This window comes from Drosophila grimshawi, unplaced genomic scaffold (assembly GCF_018153295.1).
Source record: "Drosophila grimshawi isolate 15287-2541.00 unplaced genomic scaffold, ASM1815329v1 contig_1377, whole genome shotgun sequence".
NCBI lineage: Eukaryota > Metazoa > Arthropoda > Insecta > Diptera > Drosophilidae > Drosophila > Drosophila grimshawi.
The window spans coordinates 10,821,424-10,841,063 of NW_025062900.1; the positions used below are offsets into that span (position 1 = coordinate 10,821,424).

The 19,640-nt window shown below is 37.0% G+C and overlaps 1 protein-coding gene across 1 annotated transcript; it reads right to left on the reverse strand.

Annotated features, from left to right (window-relative positions):
* Positions 1–5,786: 5,786 nt before the first annotated feature.
* LOC6562342 (UDP-glycosyltransferase UGT5) lies at positions 5,787–9,700 on the reverse strand. Its single transcript, XM_001988487.2, has 4 exons — positions 9,551–9,700; positions 7,378–7,636; positions 6,850–7,296; positions 5,787–6,753 (listed from the first exon to the last, which is right to left on the reverse strand). Exons 2-4 carry the CDS (start codon positions 7,634–7,636, stop codon positions 5,864–5,866), a joined length of 1,596 nt encoding a protein of 531 aa, XP_001988523.2. The 5' UTR covers positions 9,551–9,700; the 3' UTR covers positions 5,787–5,863.
* Between the last annotated feature and the right edge of the window lie 9,940 nt (positions 9,701–19,640).

Genomic DNA, 19,640 nt, shown 5'->3' on the forward strand with positions numbered 1-19,640 from the left:
GCTCTTTGTTAAGCAGAATAAATATATTAAGATTATTAAATTATATTTGGCACATTTGCAAATTGATAAACAATAAATATATTCGTATGTATGCGTGTGAGTTGCGATTTATTAATTATTTAATTTGATTTTGTTGATTTATTTTTTCTTTTTTGTTGTTGCTGTTGTTGTTAACACTTGAGTATAATTTGGAAGTTTGGTGGTTTTCAACAAACGTTAGATGTCGTTTTGCCAAAGAGATTGTAACCGATAATGTACGCAGCGATTTGAATCCTTTCGGTAATTAGCATAACGCAGGCGATGAAAAGCACAACATTGAAGCGAAAACCAAAGCGATAACGAGCCTATTTTGCACCAACAAATATATACACAAATATATCGAGAACGGGGTTAGGCAATAACGGAACGCGAGGCGCAGCGCTAAACCGAAACCGAATCTCAATGGATTTTAAGATTGTTATTATTATTATTATAATTGTGTGTGTGTGTGTGTGGTATCTAAGACCAGACGGAGCCGCACAATTGCACACGCTGCCACAGCAAAAACGTATCTGAAAGCTGCGATCACTGGTGGTCGGGCTTAAAAGGCAAAGCACTTCGAGCCAAAACGGATCCGCTTTAAGCTTCAACGCAAACCGGTATGCAAGCAGAGCAGCGAGCTTTTCTGCTGCCGGCAACTCTCACGCACACAAAAGCAAATTAATGTGTGTGTGTGTGTGAGTCTGTGTGTGTTTATGGAGAAAGTAAAAATGATGCGCCAAAAAACACTCGACTACACAGCATGCGGGCCCCAAACGAAAGCAAAATCAGGCCAATTCACTAAAATCACATGGGGCCAAGAGCGCTTTTGTTTTGCGGTCAGATAATTTCGGACAATCTTAGCTCATTTTTAGCCATATTGTTGGCACAAATAAAAGCTGCTGTGTACTCAGATATGTATATCTCATTTCAATACACACACAGCTTAACACCTTTTGTTTGCACTTTTTTGGTGTCTGGCGTCATGTGAAAGGAGTCACGCGCTTTGTGTCACTTATTATTATTTTTGTAATTTGCACACAAAAAAAAAATTAACAAAAAAATATATAAAAAAAACTGTTGTCAGCTTGCCAAAGACTATATACCCTTCGAGCCAAGAAACAAAAGTTTTCTTCTGGACGTTATTTTTGTGATAGGAATACGTGGATATATATCCGATAATGATAAATTTGCTATGATAATTTGCAATAAGATGGTTCGACTTAGAAAGCTTTAAAACTGTAAAAGCAGAAACCGATATTTCGGCAGAGAGATGAAAATGTCTCGACTCGGTAATTGATACTGATTAAGAATATATATATTCTCTATGAGCTTAGAGTTGTCTGCCTCAATGCAAAACACATTTCGTGATAAAATTATATTACACTCGACTAGGGTTTACCAAGAAACAACAAACACAAAGAAACCTGAGTGAAGCGGCAAATATTTATTACTGTCGAAGCATCGCAGTAAACAAGTTTCGACTGTTTATGGGAATGGGTCTTGAGTCGCGCTCTGTCTCTCGCTCTCTCTCTTTTTTCACTCCCTCACTCCATCCCTCTCTGTCTGGTAACGACTCCTGCTGTGTGATGTAAGCAGCTAGAGGGCTAAGCTCGGCAAAGGTCTCGCTGGCCAATTGGGCAATGCATATTAGCATTGCATTTTAAATGAAGTACATGTAATTATAAACATAATCTTTGTATGGGCATCCCCATAAACTGAACAGCTGTTTGAAAGTGTGCTCATATACTATGCTAATAGTAAGCTTAAATATTTTGTTTAGCATTTGAATGTTAATGTATCTTTCAAACAGTGGCGGCTAGTGACAAGAAATAAATTAATTTGGGATTGTCTGCTATTGCCAAGAGATACCATCGAGCTTAAGACTTGGCTAATTAAAATCATTCAAACTCGTCTAGACCTTAGAATGTGTGAAAAATGCGCTAGACAACGTCATCTGACGATTACAGCATATCTCCAAAAGTAATAAATCACCCTTTGTTATTCAATTTCCAAATATTCTTTGGAAGTTTTAACCGTATATTTTATACCTGTTGAAAATAATAATTTGTTTTGCGTAGAACTGGCTTTAGGATCGGAGCTTTAATTTGAAATTTTAATGCGTTCACACATAAACAGAGTGATTAATAAACATGTCAAAAACAAACTGCATATTAATTTTAGTTAAGCCTTGGCATAGTTTAAGTTCAAATTCGAATCAGGAAATTTAATAAAATTCTAATCTATTTATGAAATTTGCGTTGTAGAATAAAAAAAAGCAGAGAAAAACATTTCCTTATTTCGATTTTTACAATAATATATACTTTTGGTTATGAAAATGATCCCTCGGCAATTTGAAAATGATAATAGAAAGGTAACTTTTATATATTGCATATTAATCAAAGTTTCGATAGGCTCGACGATGCAGGTCAATGTATTTATGTTAATTTGCATCATGGCGCATTATGCTCAAATTATGTTTTGCATAATTTTCAAATGCACAACAGTCCACAAAAAAAAAATTAAAAATCAGCCTCATCATTTTCCAAATCGAATAACAAATAAACAAACAGAGATAGGGCAAAATGAGACAAGATATGCAATGTGAAGAGGGGCCTGACTTCATGGCTAATGGCCGCCCCTCACATGACCTTGCTGGGGCCTTAATTTGTCATCACAGCTGACCGAAAAAGAAAAAGAAACAAACGAAAAAAGGTGAAGATACGAAAAAAAAAAATGTAAATTACATTTAAACGATCATTTCTGCAATTCGCTTAATTGTGTAATTAAAAGCGCACAAACACGTTACAGCCAAAACACACCTGACAAAAAATATTTGATGGACACATATACAAATATTAAAAGACAATAATAATAATCATAATAAATGCCAAACATTAGCTATTGCAGCGCGTCACGTGCTCTCGACGAGCGCGTCTTCAGTTTGTTATTAGTTGTTGAACTTTTTATTTTAGTTTTTTCTCTTTATTTTTGTTTGGTCAACAGCAGCGAGGCATTGACAGCAGGAACCCAACGTATGCTGTGGCTCCAACATATTAAAATGGTACGAATAGCGCCAGCAACAAAAGCGGTTTGTTTACTATTTGTTATTGCTTTTGACTTTTATTAAATTCATGTGATCAACAGTAACTTGTTTTATTTCGAATTTTGTTTGCCACCAAAATCATCTATGTGAATATAATAAATGCACTGAAATATCAGAAATTTGTCGTATATGAACATTTGCTAATTTCGAATGCGGATATTGAAAGGCCTATTTCGAAATAGAGCTATCGTCAGAAGCTCAACTCAAGTCTATGCATCAAATGCCTTAATTCGATTTTATTAATAAACTAGTTTGTGATCAGAGTTTAAAGTGTTTGCTTAATATATTTTTTATTTCTCGTCATCATTGGTTCCTTACGTAAATTTCAAGAATATTTCAGCCGGTTTGGAGGCCTGGCGCCAAGTGTGATATAATTTGAACTTGATGGCGGCTCCTCTTCTTTCGTTGCCACCTCTTTGTAACTGCCAAGTGGCCTATAAAAAATTCAATTTTGAAGGTCTCAAGTAGAAGTGTACCTGGCACTCATCGCTTTCAGAATTACGACATCGCGAACTGATACTCTTGCCACCTTGTGTGCTCAAAGGTCCGGTTTTGTTAATGACGTAAACACATCCAAATATTGTTTAAATGATTTTTGAGGCAAAATATGCACACACACACTCAAAGCTGCTTAAATACCGTTAGCCCAACAAAATGAATTCCAAAATAACAAAAACTTGCCGCCGTAAAGTCAGTCAAGTGGTAAACATTGAGTATTGAATCTTTTTTTTGCGTATTTTGTAATGTTTTGAGTTATTATGTCAAAGTTTTGACAAGGGGCGGCCCGAAATGCGGCAAACACATTTGTGGGAGAGGCTCACTAATAATATGTACACTCAGAGAAACACATTGAGCCTATGCTCAAGTACAAGCGAATATAATTCTACAAAATAACAGTACATCTTTCTAATTAATAAAAAAAACACCAAAAAATCTAAAATTCGCAAAAATTAATTCTATATGGAAATTATTCTATTGATATCACAAGGGTCATATTGAATTAATAATATCGTTCATTGGTCTATGATTTTCGACCTTAGTCAGATTTTAACCGCAGTTGAACTCGATTTAAATGCAAAATTTTCATAATTTTTTTGGCGGAGTGCATGCGAATGCTAAAATTTTTAATTTATGATCGGACACCATAAAAGACATAATCCAAAACAAAAGCAATCACACGAAAAGAAAAAAATGTTAAAGATGCGCCAAATATGCGCACAGTCTCTTTTTTTTGTATTTTATTATTATATTTTTGCCACTCTGCTCAACCGGTACGGCCGGTACCAGACAGATCGTAACAACAAAATCGGTAAATATAAAAACAGTGGAGTCGCACTTGAACCTTCACAAGGTGACCGCCAGTGAAAGTATGAAATGCTTGTGACATAAACCCTGTGACGAAAGCGAATTCAAAACGGTAGCAGTCACCAGCGTGTAGAATCAGCCATATCCAATGGTTAAATGGATTGATTGATTGGATCAAGTGTCATATATGAGTCGATTTTCGAAAACAATAAATTTTTCGTCATGGAATCATACTACTTTCAAATTAAGACACACTAATTTTGCCCGACATTTATGATAAAATTCTTGCATTTTATCATTCTTACGGATAGCATATTAAATTAAAGACTGTGATCAACCTTTTGATCCTTCAGTCAGTTTACAGTTACATTGATTTCATAGCTTAGCTAAATATTTTCTATATGCTGGCGACAGCTCGCATTCGCAACAAAACTTGGCTAACAAAAGAACGTGCAATGCGGGGGCGTTTTATGAGTCTCGAATCTGTCTGGCAGTTCGTGATTGTTGCAAGCAATAATAAAAAAAAAATCAAGTCAAAACACTCGGCACAAAATATGCCATTTGTTGTTTATTTTTTACTTTGCCTTAAAGTTTTTCTATTTGCCTATTTCGACTTAATTAATTGGAACATAAATTATTCATAGAAATAGAAAAAATAGATAATGCTGGGCAACTGCTATGCCGCTTACCTTTAACTGATGAAGTACCGCAGCAGTCAATGAGAATTTTCAGACACGGCAAATCACAGTAGACAATCGCCAATAAGAACCACTTCATAAGTTGAGAATTTACTTTATTCGAGACTTTAATTCAATTGCTCGCCAAGTATCATTTAAATTGCTGAATTGAAAAATCCGTTACATATATACATTATTTTTGTAGACTCACAATTTTGAACATTACTAAAACAGACGATTGTTAATAAACAACCTATTTTTCGCAATAAACAGTTTGTATTGACAAGTTGTACATAAGAGTATGCAATGCTTCGTAACATTTTTATGTTTTTGCTTTTGATCAGTTTTCATTGCTGCCTAAAAGTATGCAAGCTTATTGGCAACTGAAACGCAAAATCTGCTCACTTTCAGCATAGCTGCGAGCGAGCAGAGACACTTCTGGTCAAAGAGACTGATGCTCCCCAACACATACTAAACTTACGCTCTTCATTTCGTTTGAAATTCAAATATATGAGATAAGTCATATTTAGATAAGCCAAAGATATTGACATATACTGGACAGATTACAATTTTATAAAAAAAAAGTTTGTAAGCGAAAAAATTAAAAAAGTTTCTTTAAAATGAATATTTTTATTTTCGCTTAAAGAGAAACAACTTGGAAGTTGAAATTCAAACAATTATTCATAGTTATATCACTTTTATTTGTTGTAGCCTTACACTAACTAAACTAGTAAATAAATTGCAAATTGAAAACCATTTACAATTGTTTCTTGACCTCCTGAGCCTGAGCTTTTGCTGCCGCCATAGACCACCATCTGTGGACCCTTCTCAGCATGCGCCAAGGCAGCCACACGGTCAGAAAGAGAGCCAGGAGTACACAGCCCAAAATATCAAGCAGCAGATACTGATAGAGTGGCAGAAAGGCACCTTGCGATTTCAGATGCCGCGCTCCCTTATGCCTAATGATGTACTCAATCCAGAAGCTGGCTTCATCCAGCGGATGCATGGGATTATCCCGGAAACGTTGAGACACCTCCAGAGCACTACGTTTGTATTGTGGTTCATAAATTAGAGCCTCAATATTGCGCACCAGATCATCGACAGTCAGCTTAGAAAAGACTAGAGAACGGGCATAACCTTCACGCACCGATTTAATGGTATTTCTATGCTGATCTCCATATAAGGGAATGCACAGCATTGGGACGCCCCAATATATGCCTTCCTGGGTGCCAAAGATGCCGCCGTGTGTGATGAAAACTTTCATATTCGCATGTGCCAGAATGTCATTCTGTGGCATCCACTTGCTTATCATAACATTCGCAGGCAATTGTCCTATGGATGCATTCTCATATTTCCACAGAACCTTCTGTTTGAGTTTGCCAAAAGCCTGTAGTATCTGAGCTGTCTTCTCGGGCGGCATATCAGTGCTCTTCATATAGGAGCCCAGACTGAAGTAGACAACGCCATGCGTTGCATTGTCCAGAAAGTTTTGCATATCGTGGGGCAATTCCTTGGCAGGCTGAATGTGCGCTCCGCCCACATTGATCAGGCCCGGCATACTGGGGCGTGGCAGATCCACACTGCGATGACTATTGATCAGCATCAGCGATATATTCCGCTCCAGGTCATGCACATGGGGTAGGGCACCTAAAAGTAAGGGTACAAACAAGTCAGTAACAAAGGAAAAAAAAAATTATAATAATTAAGTCAAGTTATAAAATATAACATGCTTTGAGCACTCACCTTTAATAGCTGCTCCGAAGTACTTCTCCGCTATCTGTTGCATTCTGGGTAGATACCACCATCGTCTCATAGCTGCATCATAAACGGAGAGATATGTGTTGTAGACACGTTGAGTAAAGGTCATCTGATCGGTGTGTGGCAGTAGCAGATGAGGTATGACCGACCAGGGTGTTAGGATGCCCATGGCATGATCCATATTATCAGCGTAGCCCATGGTGCCAATGGTGACCACAGGACACTTGAACTTCTGACCAAACATGAGGAATGCCTCGTGAAAGAACTGCTCTAAAATAACGAGATCATAGTGCTCATCCTGACTAGCGATGAGTCTTTGAACTTGCACATCCTGCAACGCATGCTCCGTAGTCATTTGACCAATTAGCCACCACATTTGCAGATTTTGAAAATCACTGGCAAAACGCATGCTGAATATGTTCTTCTTGGGAACTGTAAGGGAATACAATCGTTATTTTATTCCTTACTTATGCAAGCTTAATATATAGATATATTTATTTTTTTCATACTCACAATGCTTGGGTATATCAAAAGTCGGATTGAGAATAATCTCAGTTAGATTTTCGTGTGGCGTCTTCGTTGGATGATTGTTAATGCTGGTCACCTCGTGTCCACGCTTCAGTAGATCCCGCTGAAAGTGCTCCAGCCACATCCAGTGACTGGGTGCGGGAAAGGGGCCCATAAAGAGTATGCGATAAGCATTGCCACCTAACCCATTTATAACCAGCAGAAAAAGCCAGAGTAAAGATCTCGATTGCAGCTGCATCTGCATCTGCATTGGAAATATAATTGTCGATTATTAATAACAGATTAACATAAATAATCCGCTTTATTTTCAGTGGTTTATGTCATTATTTGCATACGCTGTATGGCTCTAACATGCAGTGCTAATTAATGTTGTTTGCTGTTAAATAATAAGCAGACATATAAGCTTATAAGCTTGTGTGTTTCCTTATTACGTTTTTCATCGGGTATTTGATTTAGTCAGGAAATGTGTAACACATTAAGGGATTAACCTGTACGACAAAGAATAATTTCGATTTAGACACATCTGCCATTTTGTCTAAGCAAGTATTCCAGTTTTAATTACGCCAATTATAGTATATGACAGTTAAAACATTGTAGCCAGTATATAACTCGTAAACGATGTCATTAGATCATTAATATCCATGAAAAATTGATTGCTGCATATACCCTTGAAAGTGGTATAATAACTTTGTATTGAGTGTATAAATTTTTAATTAGTTTGATAGCTATATAATCGAGCTGGCATAAGATCGATACGATCAAAATATTAGGTAGCATAAACAATTCATCAAAAGATATATTTAGATTATGTTTACCATATTCATTTGCCGTTTATCTGCAAGGGCATTCATACTTCGGTAGCTCAAAGACACATTTTTCTTCTTGTTTCTATTAAAGATTATAATTTTAACTGCTTTGATTGAAATGCAACCAGTGAATTTCATCATTATAAATTTACTCAACTAATTTATGAATTGCGAATTAAAAGCTGAATAGGCGAGACAGCATTCTTGACTCGAATTGGGAGTGTTCTTGATGTTGGGGCGGACTACGATCTGATTTATAATATCTGTAATATCTGTAATTGTTTGACGAGATTTATAATTGAAAAGAAAAAAAAATAACGTACAAAATTGCGCTAATTTGAGAAAGTGCGGCAATGCAATGAAAGCTGCTAATAACTCTCAATACTCGTGAAATATTCATACTCGCAAAGTATTTAAATATTCAACATTTCGCTGTTTGCTTAGCTGTCGCTCTACAAAGAAACATAAAGCAAATGAAACGCAATTCGACATTGAGTGTCGCACAAAATGTAAACAATATAATATATATATATATGTATATATATAAATATATATTTGTGTATGCATGTATTATAAACATATGTCTACAATTCACTTGAGTAAATTTTGAAAGTTGCGATTGGGATGACTTGTTTTTTGTTTCTGATTTAACTCACATTTGCTTTACTGTTATATTTAATAGCAGTTAGTTATTTATTTTATTTTGTTGCTATGATCTATGATTACGTTACGGACCAAGGTTTTTTGATCAATTCCGATGAAAACTTCACTCATAATTGCCTGTGATCTTAATGGCTAACCAGCTAATTGTGTAATTAAAGAACCATCTGTTGCGGCTTTAAAATGTTCATTAAAAAATATACATAAAAATATTAACAATTTGAGTTTTAGATAGATATCTATTATTGTTATTTTGTGCATTGCTGTAATATTAATATTATGTTATCTTTATATAGTATTCTGCTTTAATTATATTTCTAGAGTTTTTAACGTATTTCTTTCTGTTTTTCGATTTAATATCGAATTTTATCTCAAAGGAACAATTACTCATTTGAAAATCGAAAATTTCCGAATTGAAAATTTCCTGAATATAGAAGAATATAAAAAAAAGATATTGTAAGCTGGTTAAACACAGATTTAAACTCAGATAAATGTTTCCAAATATTGTATTTATCTTAAAATTATATTTAACTGCACTCTTTATTATATTAATGCTGAATTCTATCTATGAAGTTTAGTAAAACATTTTTTTCTTCCGGCTTTTAATAAACAGTTGGATGTAGCTTGAGTTTTACAAATTCTTGTTTGTGAGTCGCTTATGCATTGACGAATATTTATTAATATTTATTTACTTTTCAGTTGGTCACTTTATTTCACTGATCACGGCCACAGAAACAATGATAATGTTAATTTTATAAAATTTTTGTTGCATACAAAATAATTTGAATGACAAAAGTCAGCACGTAGCGTCTGCTGTGCTCAAAGGTTTAGTTATCACTGACCGCGCCGAGCTCCAACGCGAGCACCTTAACTTTTTTCTACTTAATTAGCTCAGCCGATTGCGACTGCTACTGCGACTGCGACTGCGACTGCAACAGCAACGGCGATAGCAGCACAAAGACAATTTGAGGCGCATAGAGTGTAAGCAAAGTCAAAACAAAGACAATAAATAACTGTATACGTTTGTCAATGCATTTTTGCTTTTGCTTTCCTGCTTTTGTGTCTGCTGCGATCAAGAATTCTGATGCAGCCCTGGAAACTGGAACGTGCAAACAAAAGCCTAATAAATGTGAGGCACATTTCGCTCATTGTTATTTTTATTATTGTTTTTCGTTTTCGACATTCTTTAATTATATGTACAGATGTCTGTATGTGTGTCAGTATTATTGTTGCAATTGATAGGCACACACTCACATACAAATCACAGCGATCGCTGCCAAATAATTGCAGTCAAACGGATCTTAATTGAACAATTGTGCACTATTCGAGTCGTCTCCCCATGTGACTGAGTCACGTGTCAATAATAGGATATAATCATTTCTATTTCTCTTTAACTCATCAGTTAAACCATGTACAAATTTAATTTGGTGCATGTATTGCAGCACATGCACACCTGCTATATATGTACCTAAAAATTAAATTCATTTTTTTCAATTGGAACCTGTTTTTTTGGCCATTGAACTTTTGACAAAGATGAATGGACTTGGTTCGGTTTGCAGCTTATTTGATCGTTGGCAAACGCTTGAGGATTGCATTTGACAGATGATAAGCGATTTTTATATACTCTACAGACGGTAGAGCTTGAACTTTTTTTGGCCTCATTTATTTGTAATTAATTATATCTTATACTTTTTGCCATAGTGTATTGGTGAAGACTAAAATAGGGTAGACATCACAATTTATTATTTAGCGTATATTTTGCATCTTTTTTACTTAAGCACGTTTATGAATTAAATTGTTACTGTACATATCTGTAGATCAACTTTTCGTGACACTGATTTTAAAATGTTAACAAGCCCCCAAATCGTTGATTATTTTGTTTCAGATTTCAAAGTACCAGAACTGAATTTTGGATGAAATTGATATTTTTAACTGGAAATAATATATTATATTCCGTCGCACTCACTTAATTTTTTAAATCATGTAAATAAATCGCAACTTTTTAAATAAATTTCCAAACCTGTTAAATAATTAAATAATAAGTTAATTTGAATTCACATTGATTTAAAGAAATACGACGCAAATTCAATACCTTCCGTCATTAAAAAAAAAAAAAAACACTAAACGGATTTCATGTTTTTCTCATAAAAAAGCTCAATTATTTCCTTTTCAGTGGAAATCGATAATAAAAACAGTTTGGCCAAAACCATTGAATATTTTTAGCGCAAATCGAGAAGATCGTGCAAAGTGTATAATCATAAGCTCAATTCAATGGAAAATCCAGCGGCAAGCGACATTGTTGAGTTGGAAACACATTTGCAGTATTTGCTGACTGATAAGACGGATAAGACTGATAACGTCGAGCAAACAAAAGCCGTAAAAGCTTAAATAATAATTAAGATTTAATGCACTTAAGTGTGAACAATAAGAAATAGTAGAAACATTGGCGACGATTGCACTGTGGCCATAAAAAGTCATATAAAACACGCAACAAACTCAACACACATGTAAAACGAAGCCCAAAATAAGATGCCGAAATACATATTTCAATAAAAATTGGCACGCTTCAGTGAAGCGAACCAGGAGGAAACTTCAGGCGGGAAACGAGCTTCGAGTCGAGTCGAGTCGAGGCAAAGCGAGGCGAGAGGTGGGCGATGATGGACTGCCCAACCCAGTTCAGACCTGCCCAGAAGTTGCCTCTGAAGTTGACTCGGCAAGACTTTGCGTGGCGAGCAAACGGCACTTTTGATGCAAGCGGAAAGTTCATTCATAAGCACCCAAGACACAAATGGTTGCCACGGTGCAATGAAATTGAATTGCGTGCAACGAAATGTGTCGTCCAACCAAAGAGACGTTGCAAGCAGACCTCGTCGCGTCAAACAGTGGCATAAACATACTTTGTAGCTAAGATAAATTGGCCTGTGCATACCAAGAGATATGCGATGTGTACAGCGAGCATTAAGTATCTCAGAAATTAATTTTTCAAACCTACAACTCATTTGTATCTAAAGACATTTATTACTGTATTTTAGTTTAACATCCAAACAATAGCTTTGTCAAAACTACAACGATAATTATGAGAGAGAAATTGCTTAAATTTTATGAGATGTATTTCAAAAACGTTAAATATCCTATAAGTCCCTCAATCATTAGTAAATACTCTTTAAAGTTCAAACCATATGAAAATTAATACATTTACCAAGCGAAAAAGATTCTTTATATTTTACAAACTTGTGAATAAAAATAATTTAGATTTTGTTTTTCATAATCGTTGAGTTTATGAAATGTTTTATGTTTTTTTTTTATTAAATTTTTAATAATTGTTTCATTCTATTGCTCAAAATCTCCATAAAAATATTGCACATTCAAATTTGTATTGGATATTCGATGTGTTCAATCTTTAACGAGGTGTAAACTACCAGCTACCGAAACAGATGATATCAATTGATGTACAGTTTTGAAGCCCACGCACTTGGCTCCATATGTGCATATATGTATCTGGATTGAGCCCAACCCAAATCCACTGAAGCCCACCCAACAAATATAGCAATTTGTTAGTTTGCGCCAATTTAATGTTTACTTTGCACTTCCAGCCCATTTGACCAATTTGGGCAAATCAAACAGATACGCATTGGGCTGTTAAAAATATAAAGACCTTTTTGTATGCTGCTGCCACCAATGCCAAATGTATCTACTATTTGTGCTACGTGTGCCCGAACATCAATATATCTGGCCATCAATTAAGCACAGCTCGCGTTTTCCCAGGCGCGTTTTAGATAAAGAAAACCACGCACTACTCACACCACCACACAAAAACGGCACACACACACCCCAATAGGGCACCCAAGCCCAAATGATGACACTGCCGTTTTCCACGGAACCAAAGCGCATACTTCCCATTTGTTCTCCAGGGTTTCGAGCGGCAATTAAAAATTTCACCAAAAGTAAACGTTGCGCATGATTAGCGCACGAATTCGAGAAATTGAAGCAAATATATATATATATATTTTTTATATACCCTGTACCTATGGAAAATTAGTAAGGGGGATATCATTAAGTTATGCGCACAGTCATTTGTCTGCAAATTTAAAAAGATATCAATGTTATTCAAACCCCGTAGATGTATCAAAATTGATATGTGTGCTGAAATCACAAATATTTCACACAGAACTGAATCAGAATCAGTTAAGTATGTAATACAGGCCATCTCTTAGTCGGGCACTCTTACTTATGTTGTTTTGCTTTGAGTTTTGATCAGCGCCCGCATTGATCGATCAGATCAGCACAGAACACTGTCAGCGGGTGGTCGGCAACGACAGCGGCTCGTCCAGAGACTCAGACTCAAACGCAGGCCTAGACTGAGACTCAGACAGAGACTGAGACTGAGACTGGAACTTGGACATAGACGTTGATAGTTGTGTAATGGGATGTTTTGTTGTTTTGGCAGGCCGTCAGCGTACGGCGGGCAGCTGTCAATGTGTCAATATTAATTTAATATGTCAAAAATAAAATTATACACAATTTAAAATTGAGTTATAATGGGCGACATGGGACCGCCCCTTAATAAAGTCGTCACAGGGTGGGAAACTCAAGTGGTTCAGGATATGAAAACACACAGAGTGTTCTGGCAATCAGGAACTCTTAAAGTGCCTTAAACTACAAGATAAGACCCAGCTGAAAGTCATTTTACCCATGACAATGACTCCAACGCATTTTCGATGCTCTTTTCCTAAGCCTAACCTATAACAATTTGTTAATGAGCAAATTACATGGTATTTGCTTATAAATTTCAAGTTCATTACCTCTACAAGAAGTGCATAAATTACATACACAGACACAGACACACACACACACACACACATGCACACACAGACTTTGGTTACACGCCCTAAAAGTGATTCACTACGTGGTATTTGTAAGTAAGCCCCCTTAGACCCCGCCAGTTCCCTAAAGAATTTCGAGCGTATAAACCAAGTGATAGGCCAAACAACTATTAAAACTGTTGATGCGTAAAAGGATGCACCCTTCGCGTAGGTAAGTGTAAGTGTACTTATCATTTCCTTTCCAGATACGCTGCAGAGTTGTCAGGTTTTCAAAAACGTTTCGTGTCAGATTTATTTTTGAATTAGATATAACAATCAAAGAGTTATTACTTAGTTATTAGATTCAAGGCGCCTATTATATCGCAATAGTAATTTTCTAGACCATCTCTATAAATAAAAAATAAGCTCAACTGTAGAGAAATCCATCTGACTTTAGCTTACTCCCGTTACTGTCCTCTCCTGCCCTGCTTACCTACTTAAGAACACTTTCATTTACATATAAATAATGATTCAATGTCACTGACGCAACTCATTATGAAACCTGGCAACTCTGGTTCGACAGCAGTGGCGCACGTGTGCATTGTTCGTGCTCCCTTGACTCGAATGGGTGCTCGCAATCATTCTCATACTCATACACTCGTATTCGGACAAGCATGTGAATATGTTCCAAATATTTGTGACTTCAACTATATGCATGAAGCTTTATCGGCGATTTGTTGCGCATTGCATTTGGAAGCCGTATTTTCTTTTGGTGTCTCTCCCCCGAGCAATTAGGAAAAGTGCAGTTTTATGTGTTTATTTTTACATGCCACACAGTATGCCACAGGCAGAGGAGCACCGCACCGCACAGTACACAGCTGTGTGGCCTAACCTAGATAAATATATATACATATACATATGCACATTCGATATGTGCTTAGATGTGTGTACATATCTGCATATTCAAGTGGTCGCCCCTCTGGGTGCAGCGGCACTCCTGCTCCTGGAGCTGCTCAAATTGTGCGTGCCATGAAGTCGTTCCTTGCCTTATCACACCCCGAAATACCACTAAGGGTTGCAACTGACGGGGGCGTGTAACCGATATCGAACACAAATAAACACACACACACAGCTGTTGGGTGCAGATATCTTCTACTTGGACTTGGCCATACGTGTATTTCAGATTTTCCGCATTTATTGTAATTTATTAATGAGCTAGCTGCCTTTGGTCACACTGATTTATGGACGCATGGGGCATGGGGAATGGAGCTTAGTGCCTGTCTGTCTGTGTGTCTGTCAGGTAGCACGGTGGGTATGGCTGGTGTCAAAGGGTTCATCAGCACGCCAAAAGGATATTCACACGATGCGCTCTGCTCGCCCCTGTGACGACTTATGTAACTTAATAGGCTGTTGAAAAATGGCTAGTAGATTTTTATCACTCAATATGCCCACACCAGATACACCAAACACTAGGAAATGTTCACACACACATTGTACAAACAGTACGAGAAACAACCAACACGTCGAAGATGACATACCCTTGCAGAATCCAATATAAGTGTACGATCTGAGCGATCTGTGAATTATGGGAACTACAACATATGGTAGCGTAATGAAAATATATAGATTCGGATATTCAGAAAAACAGAAATGGTTATTCTACAATAACTCAAAGATTCATGAACTCGACTCTTGTTACTAATCAAGAATATACTTGTAGACGTTACAGGGTCACATAAATTAATAATACCCTCGGCGAGAGTATAACAAACACACACACATTCGTTGGCAAAGGAGTTGACGTCGTCGCCGAGGCAAAAACAACATGTGGCAATGGCCACAGCCAAATTGCATCCACATGTGTGCCTCGCACTCGCCCCACAATGTTGATGATCATCATCAGCCACAGCAGCAACGGCAACGGCAACAGCAACAGCAACATAAAGTAGGGGCAACAACTGAGGCAGCGGCACCGCTAAACAAATTGAAAAATTTCAAGTCCTCAGCCTCTTGGTGCTCACAATTGCTCAATCGCGCGATTTTCGCGTGCTCACTGCCAGCAGCCACACAGAAGATTGCAAAGGGAACCAACATCAGTTGATGATCATCAGCTGGGACAGAAGTACACTGAGTACGAGCTGCAGTAAGCTTAGTGCTCATATATTCCAGAGATGCGCAAGTGGCTGAATAAGTGCCTCACTTGTGACTAGATACTACTGAAACTAAGAAGCGAGCTCAAGTGAACTATTATAATTATAAATTAAAAAGCACGATTTTTCTATCTAAATTTAAATTAGTTAAAATACAAATTATAAGTTGAAATTAATAAAATATAAATTAATTAGTTTATACATTCAATTCATTTACATTATTTTTTATTAACAAATACATTTGACTAATCTCTCGATATTCTATTATTGGTGGTGCCACCTTTGCAGTCTCCGCACTCAGCAGATACAATCATGATTCGTATTAAGCATAATTTATCAGATTTTTCTTCTGAATGCACCCAATGAATCAAATTAGGGCTAAAAACTATTTTTAACAGATTTCACAGATCTCTCTTTACTCAAATTAATGTCAAACTGTAGGAAGAAATAGCTGAATAACCTGAGAGACAATAGCAGTGAGTGACTTTACAAACAAAAAATAAATAATGAAAGGAATATTGTAATAATATAAAATAATACTAGTACTATTCGTTCATTCAATACACATACGCTCTATTAATTTGCAATAGAGCTCATCACTGTTATCTAGATACATTCATACTTATTGGACTGTGCTCGCCTTCGCCTTCGCCTGCGCCCGAGTTCGCTGAGCAGAGGAGCGAGAAGTGAACGCGCGTAAAAGTGACTCGCGGGTGCGCCGTGGCCTGTCGGATTGTCGGGGTCTGTCGGGGTCTTTCGGGGTCTGTCTGACTGTCTCACTGCGCATTGCGCACACTGCGTGCGGAATTTTCTTTTTTCGAGTTCGGTTCGGTATTCGGTATTCGGCATTCGGTTTTGGGTGCCGTCAGTCTGTGAGAAAACGTCGGGCAGTTTAGTTCGTTTTGGGTTTGCTTGTTCGGTGATTTTCGTTTGTTTGCCTGGACAGCGCTTTTCGCTCATCGAACGAATTCGAATACGTTTTCTGTTGCTGCTGTTCTTGTTGCGGGTGGCGGCAAACGTCGCGGAAAACTCTGCGCACCCTGAATGTGAGTGTGCGTGTGTGCCTGCATATGTGTGTGTTATATTCTGTCTTGTGTGTGCCTGTGCAGTAAGTGGAAAAGCCTCACTGAGCCATCCACCGCACAGTTAAAAAATTTAATTTATTTTTAAGTTATTTATTTTCCTGGTTTCTCGAATTCGGTTTTCGTTCGCCGCTGTCGGCGCTTTTTTTGTCGTTTTTATCAAGAATTCTGGATAAAAAGAAGAAATACTGAATGGAAACGCTTGTTGAAGTGAAAATGCAGATGCATGTGAAGAAATGTACACAAGATGTGCACATATACACAAGAAATCCCCACACTGCTTCCCAGTGCAAATTGACCGTGAATTTGGATGCTGTTTGTTTGTGTTGTGTTTGTGCTAAGAGGCATTCGAGATATATGCATAGATATAAGTACATATGTTCACTTATGTATTTGTGTGCCACACATGTGATCTCGCTAATCGAAACCGTTTCCAAAAAAATCAAAAATAAATAAATACACTTAGTGAATCAAATATCTAAAATACAATCAATTTAAAAAAGGAGAGCACTTGAAAAACGCAATACTTGAATACACAAATTCATAAATAAATTTAAGCAATACTATAAAATAGTAATACCAAACCAAGATAATGTTTTCCATTAAAGCATGAAAAGCTAAAAAGCACTTTAAAAGACAAAACAATCCAATTTTGATGCACCAACAAATGCTAATATATATAATATATATTTATTGCCAACAATACTCCCACCAAGAACTGGACACAAATAAGTATTCAACAAGCATATTCAATAATGACTCAAAGGTCATTCAGTTTTCCAAATACGTATACTTAAACAGCCAGCGCATCCACTGCCAACTTCAGCTCCATTTGCCAGTATGGGAAAGTGTTGAAAATCGGTGTGGGAAGACGCCTACAAAGAAAAAAAAAAATAGATAACTCCAAAATAGCCGCAGCCCAAAGTCTTTTGGCTTATCAAATTGATTCCGACTACTAAAAGAGCGGCAAGCGATAGGCGTTTTGTTTTGGGTGCCACTAATTTTAATTACCATAAAATATATATCTGGCTGACATATCTAAAAATTGTTGGTAGAACTTTCTCAAAAATGCAGCTGCACATACTTAGGTGACTCGACTCAATTTAGGTGTCTCCTTTGCATCTGACAGATACATTTATGAATTTTTATGTAAATGTTCGAAACACGTGCCTGTCATAAAACTCTCCCAACGATTGTCACTTTTGGATGCACTGCGCCACTCCGCCTCCCGACAGGCATTTCGAATTGTGTTGGGGACATAAAACTAATGACTGCCAACCACAACGCCACATAAAAATCCAAAATGAGCAAGCAAAATTAGTTGAATGAGCGCTAACAAGCCGAAGGGCTGAACTGCAATTGACCCCTTTCAGGATGTCGAAGGAGAACCTGGCGTCGCTTTTCGCATTCGCCAGCCTCTCGAGCTCACATCAAACATAGACATAGTTTACGTGCTGAACATACACTCAGAGAAAAATATGTCCTACATAAAATACAGACATAGTAATACATTCTACATTGGAAACTTTCGATAAATCGACCTTGTAAATTAGAAAGGTAATAATTGATAATATTTGATTGAAAAAGAAACGCCCCCAAAAGTATGTCAGCTTTCTCTATGCTATGCCAAATATTAATTTAAAGTGTATTCATAATACTTATGCACCGATCTCGATTCCCGATTCCCGGTTCCCGACTCTCCATTTCCCATTCCCGACTCGACGTCTACGTATTTTTAGATGCCCAAGGCGTAAATAATTCATTTTCCAGTCACAGTTGTTGACGTTCGTCGCACGAATCTTGCACAAAAGTGGCTCCAAAGCGGCAATAACGGGAAATGCTTCGTCTTTCTGTCTCCAACGCCCTCCCCTTCCTTCCTTTTCTCCAACTAACATCCCGTCGGGGCCTTCTTTAATATCCCAAGGGATTTGCGTTCGCGTCACTGTTGATTTCCATCTAAACTTGAAGTGTCTGTGCGCCCTATTTGGCCTTTTTGATATCTTTTTGGAAACTTACATTTTGTTTTCTATTTTTGTTATTTTTGAAATTGCAATTTTCCTGCCGGTCAGCGTTGCACTGAACTTTGACTTGAACATTGCAAAATCATCATGAACTAGAAATTCCACTTTACCGCAAAACAAAACAAAACCAAAGCTACAAACAAAAAAAAGGAAGAGAATGTATCATATACAATGTTAAGCTGCGTGGCATGCCACTTAAGTAGCTTTTTATGGGCGTCTCTCACTTGGCCCAAAATACAATAAATTTTACTCAGCGCCAGCTTCGAATCGCTGCCGCTGTTGGTGCTGCTGCTGCGCAGTTTGAAGTGAAGTGGAAGCGCCTTAAGAATAACAACTGCGGGGTGTATTGGGCTGCAACTCAATTAAGTGTCCATAAAATATCCAGATACGCTAATCAATGATATATGTATATGTATGTGGCACTGCAACAAATTGGTCTTTGGGCTCTGCCAAGCGAAAATACTCGACAGCAATGGTGGATTCATTTTTCAATATTATCAAAAGATTGGCGCCCCAAATACAGTTTTGAGAACCGAAATAACTCATTGGGACAAGTTATCGTCTATCCAGTTATACATAAATAAATCAAATAAATCAGCAACAATTTACAAATTCAAATTCATTATATTTTAAACAACTTACTTTAATAAGTGAACTCAAGCCATAAAAGAATATTAGTTCTAATAATTATTAATACTTAACAGCAAAAATAATAAACTCTTCGCCA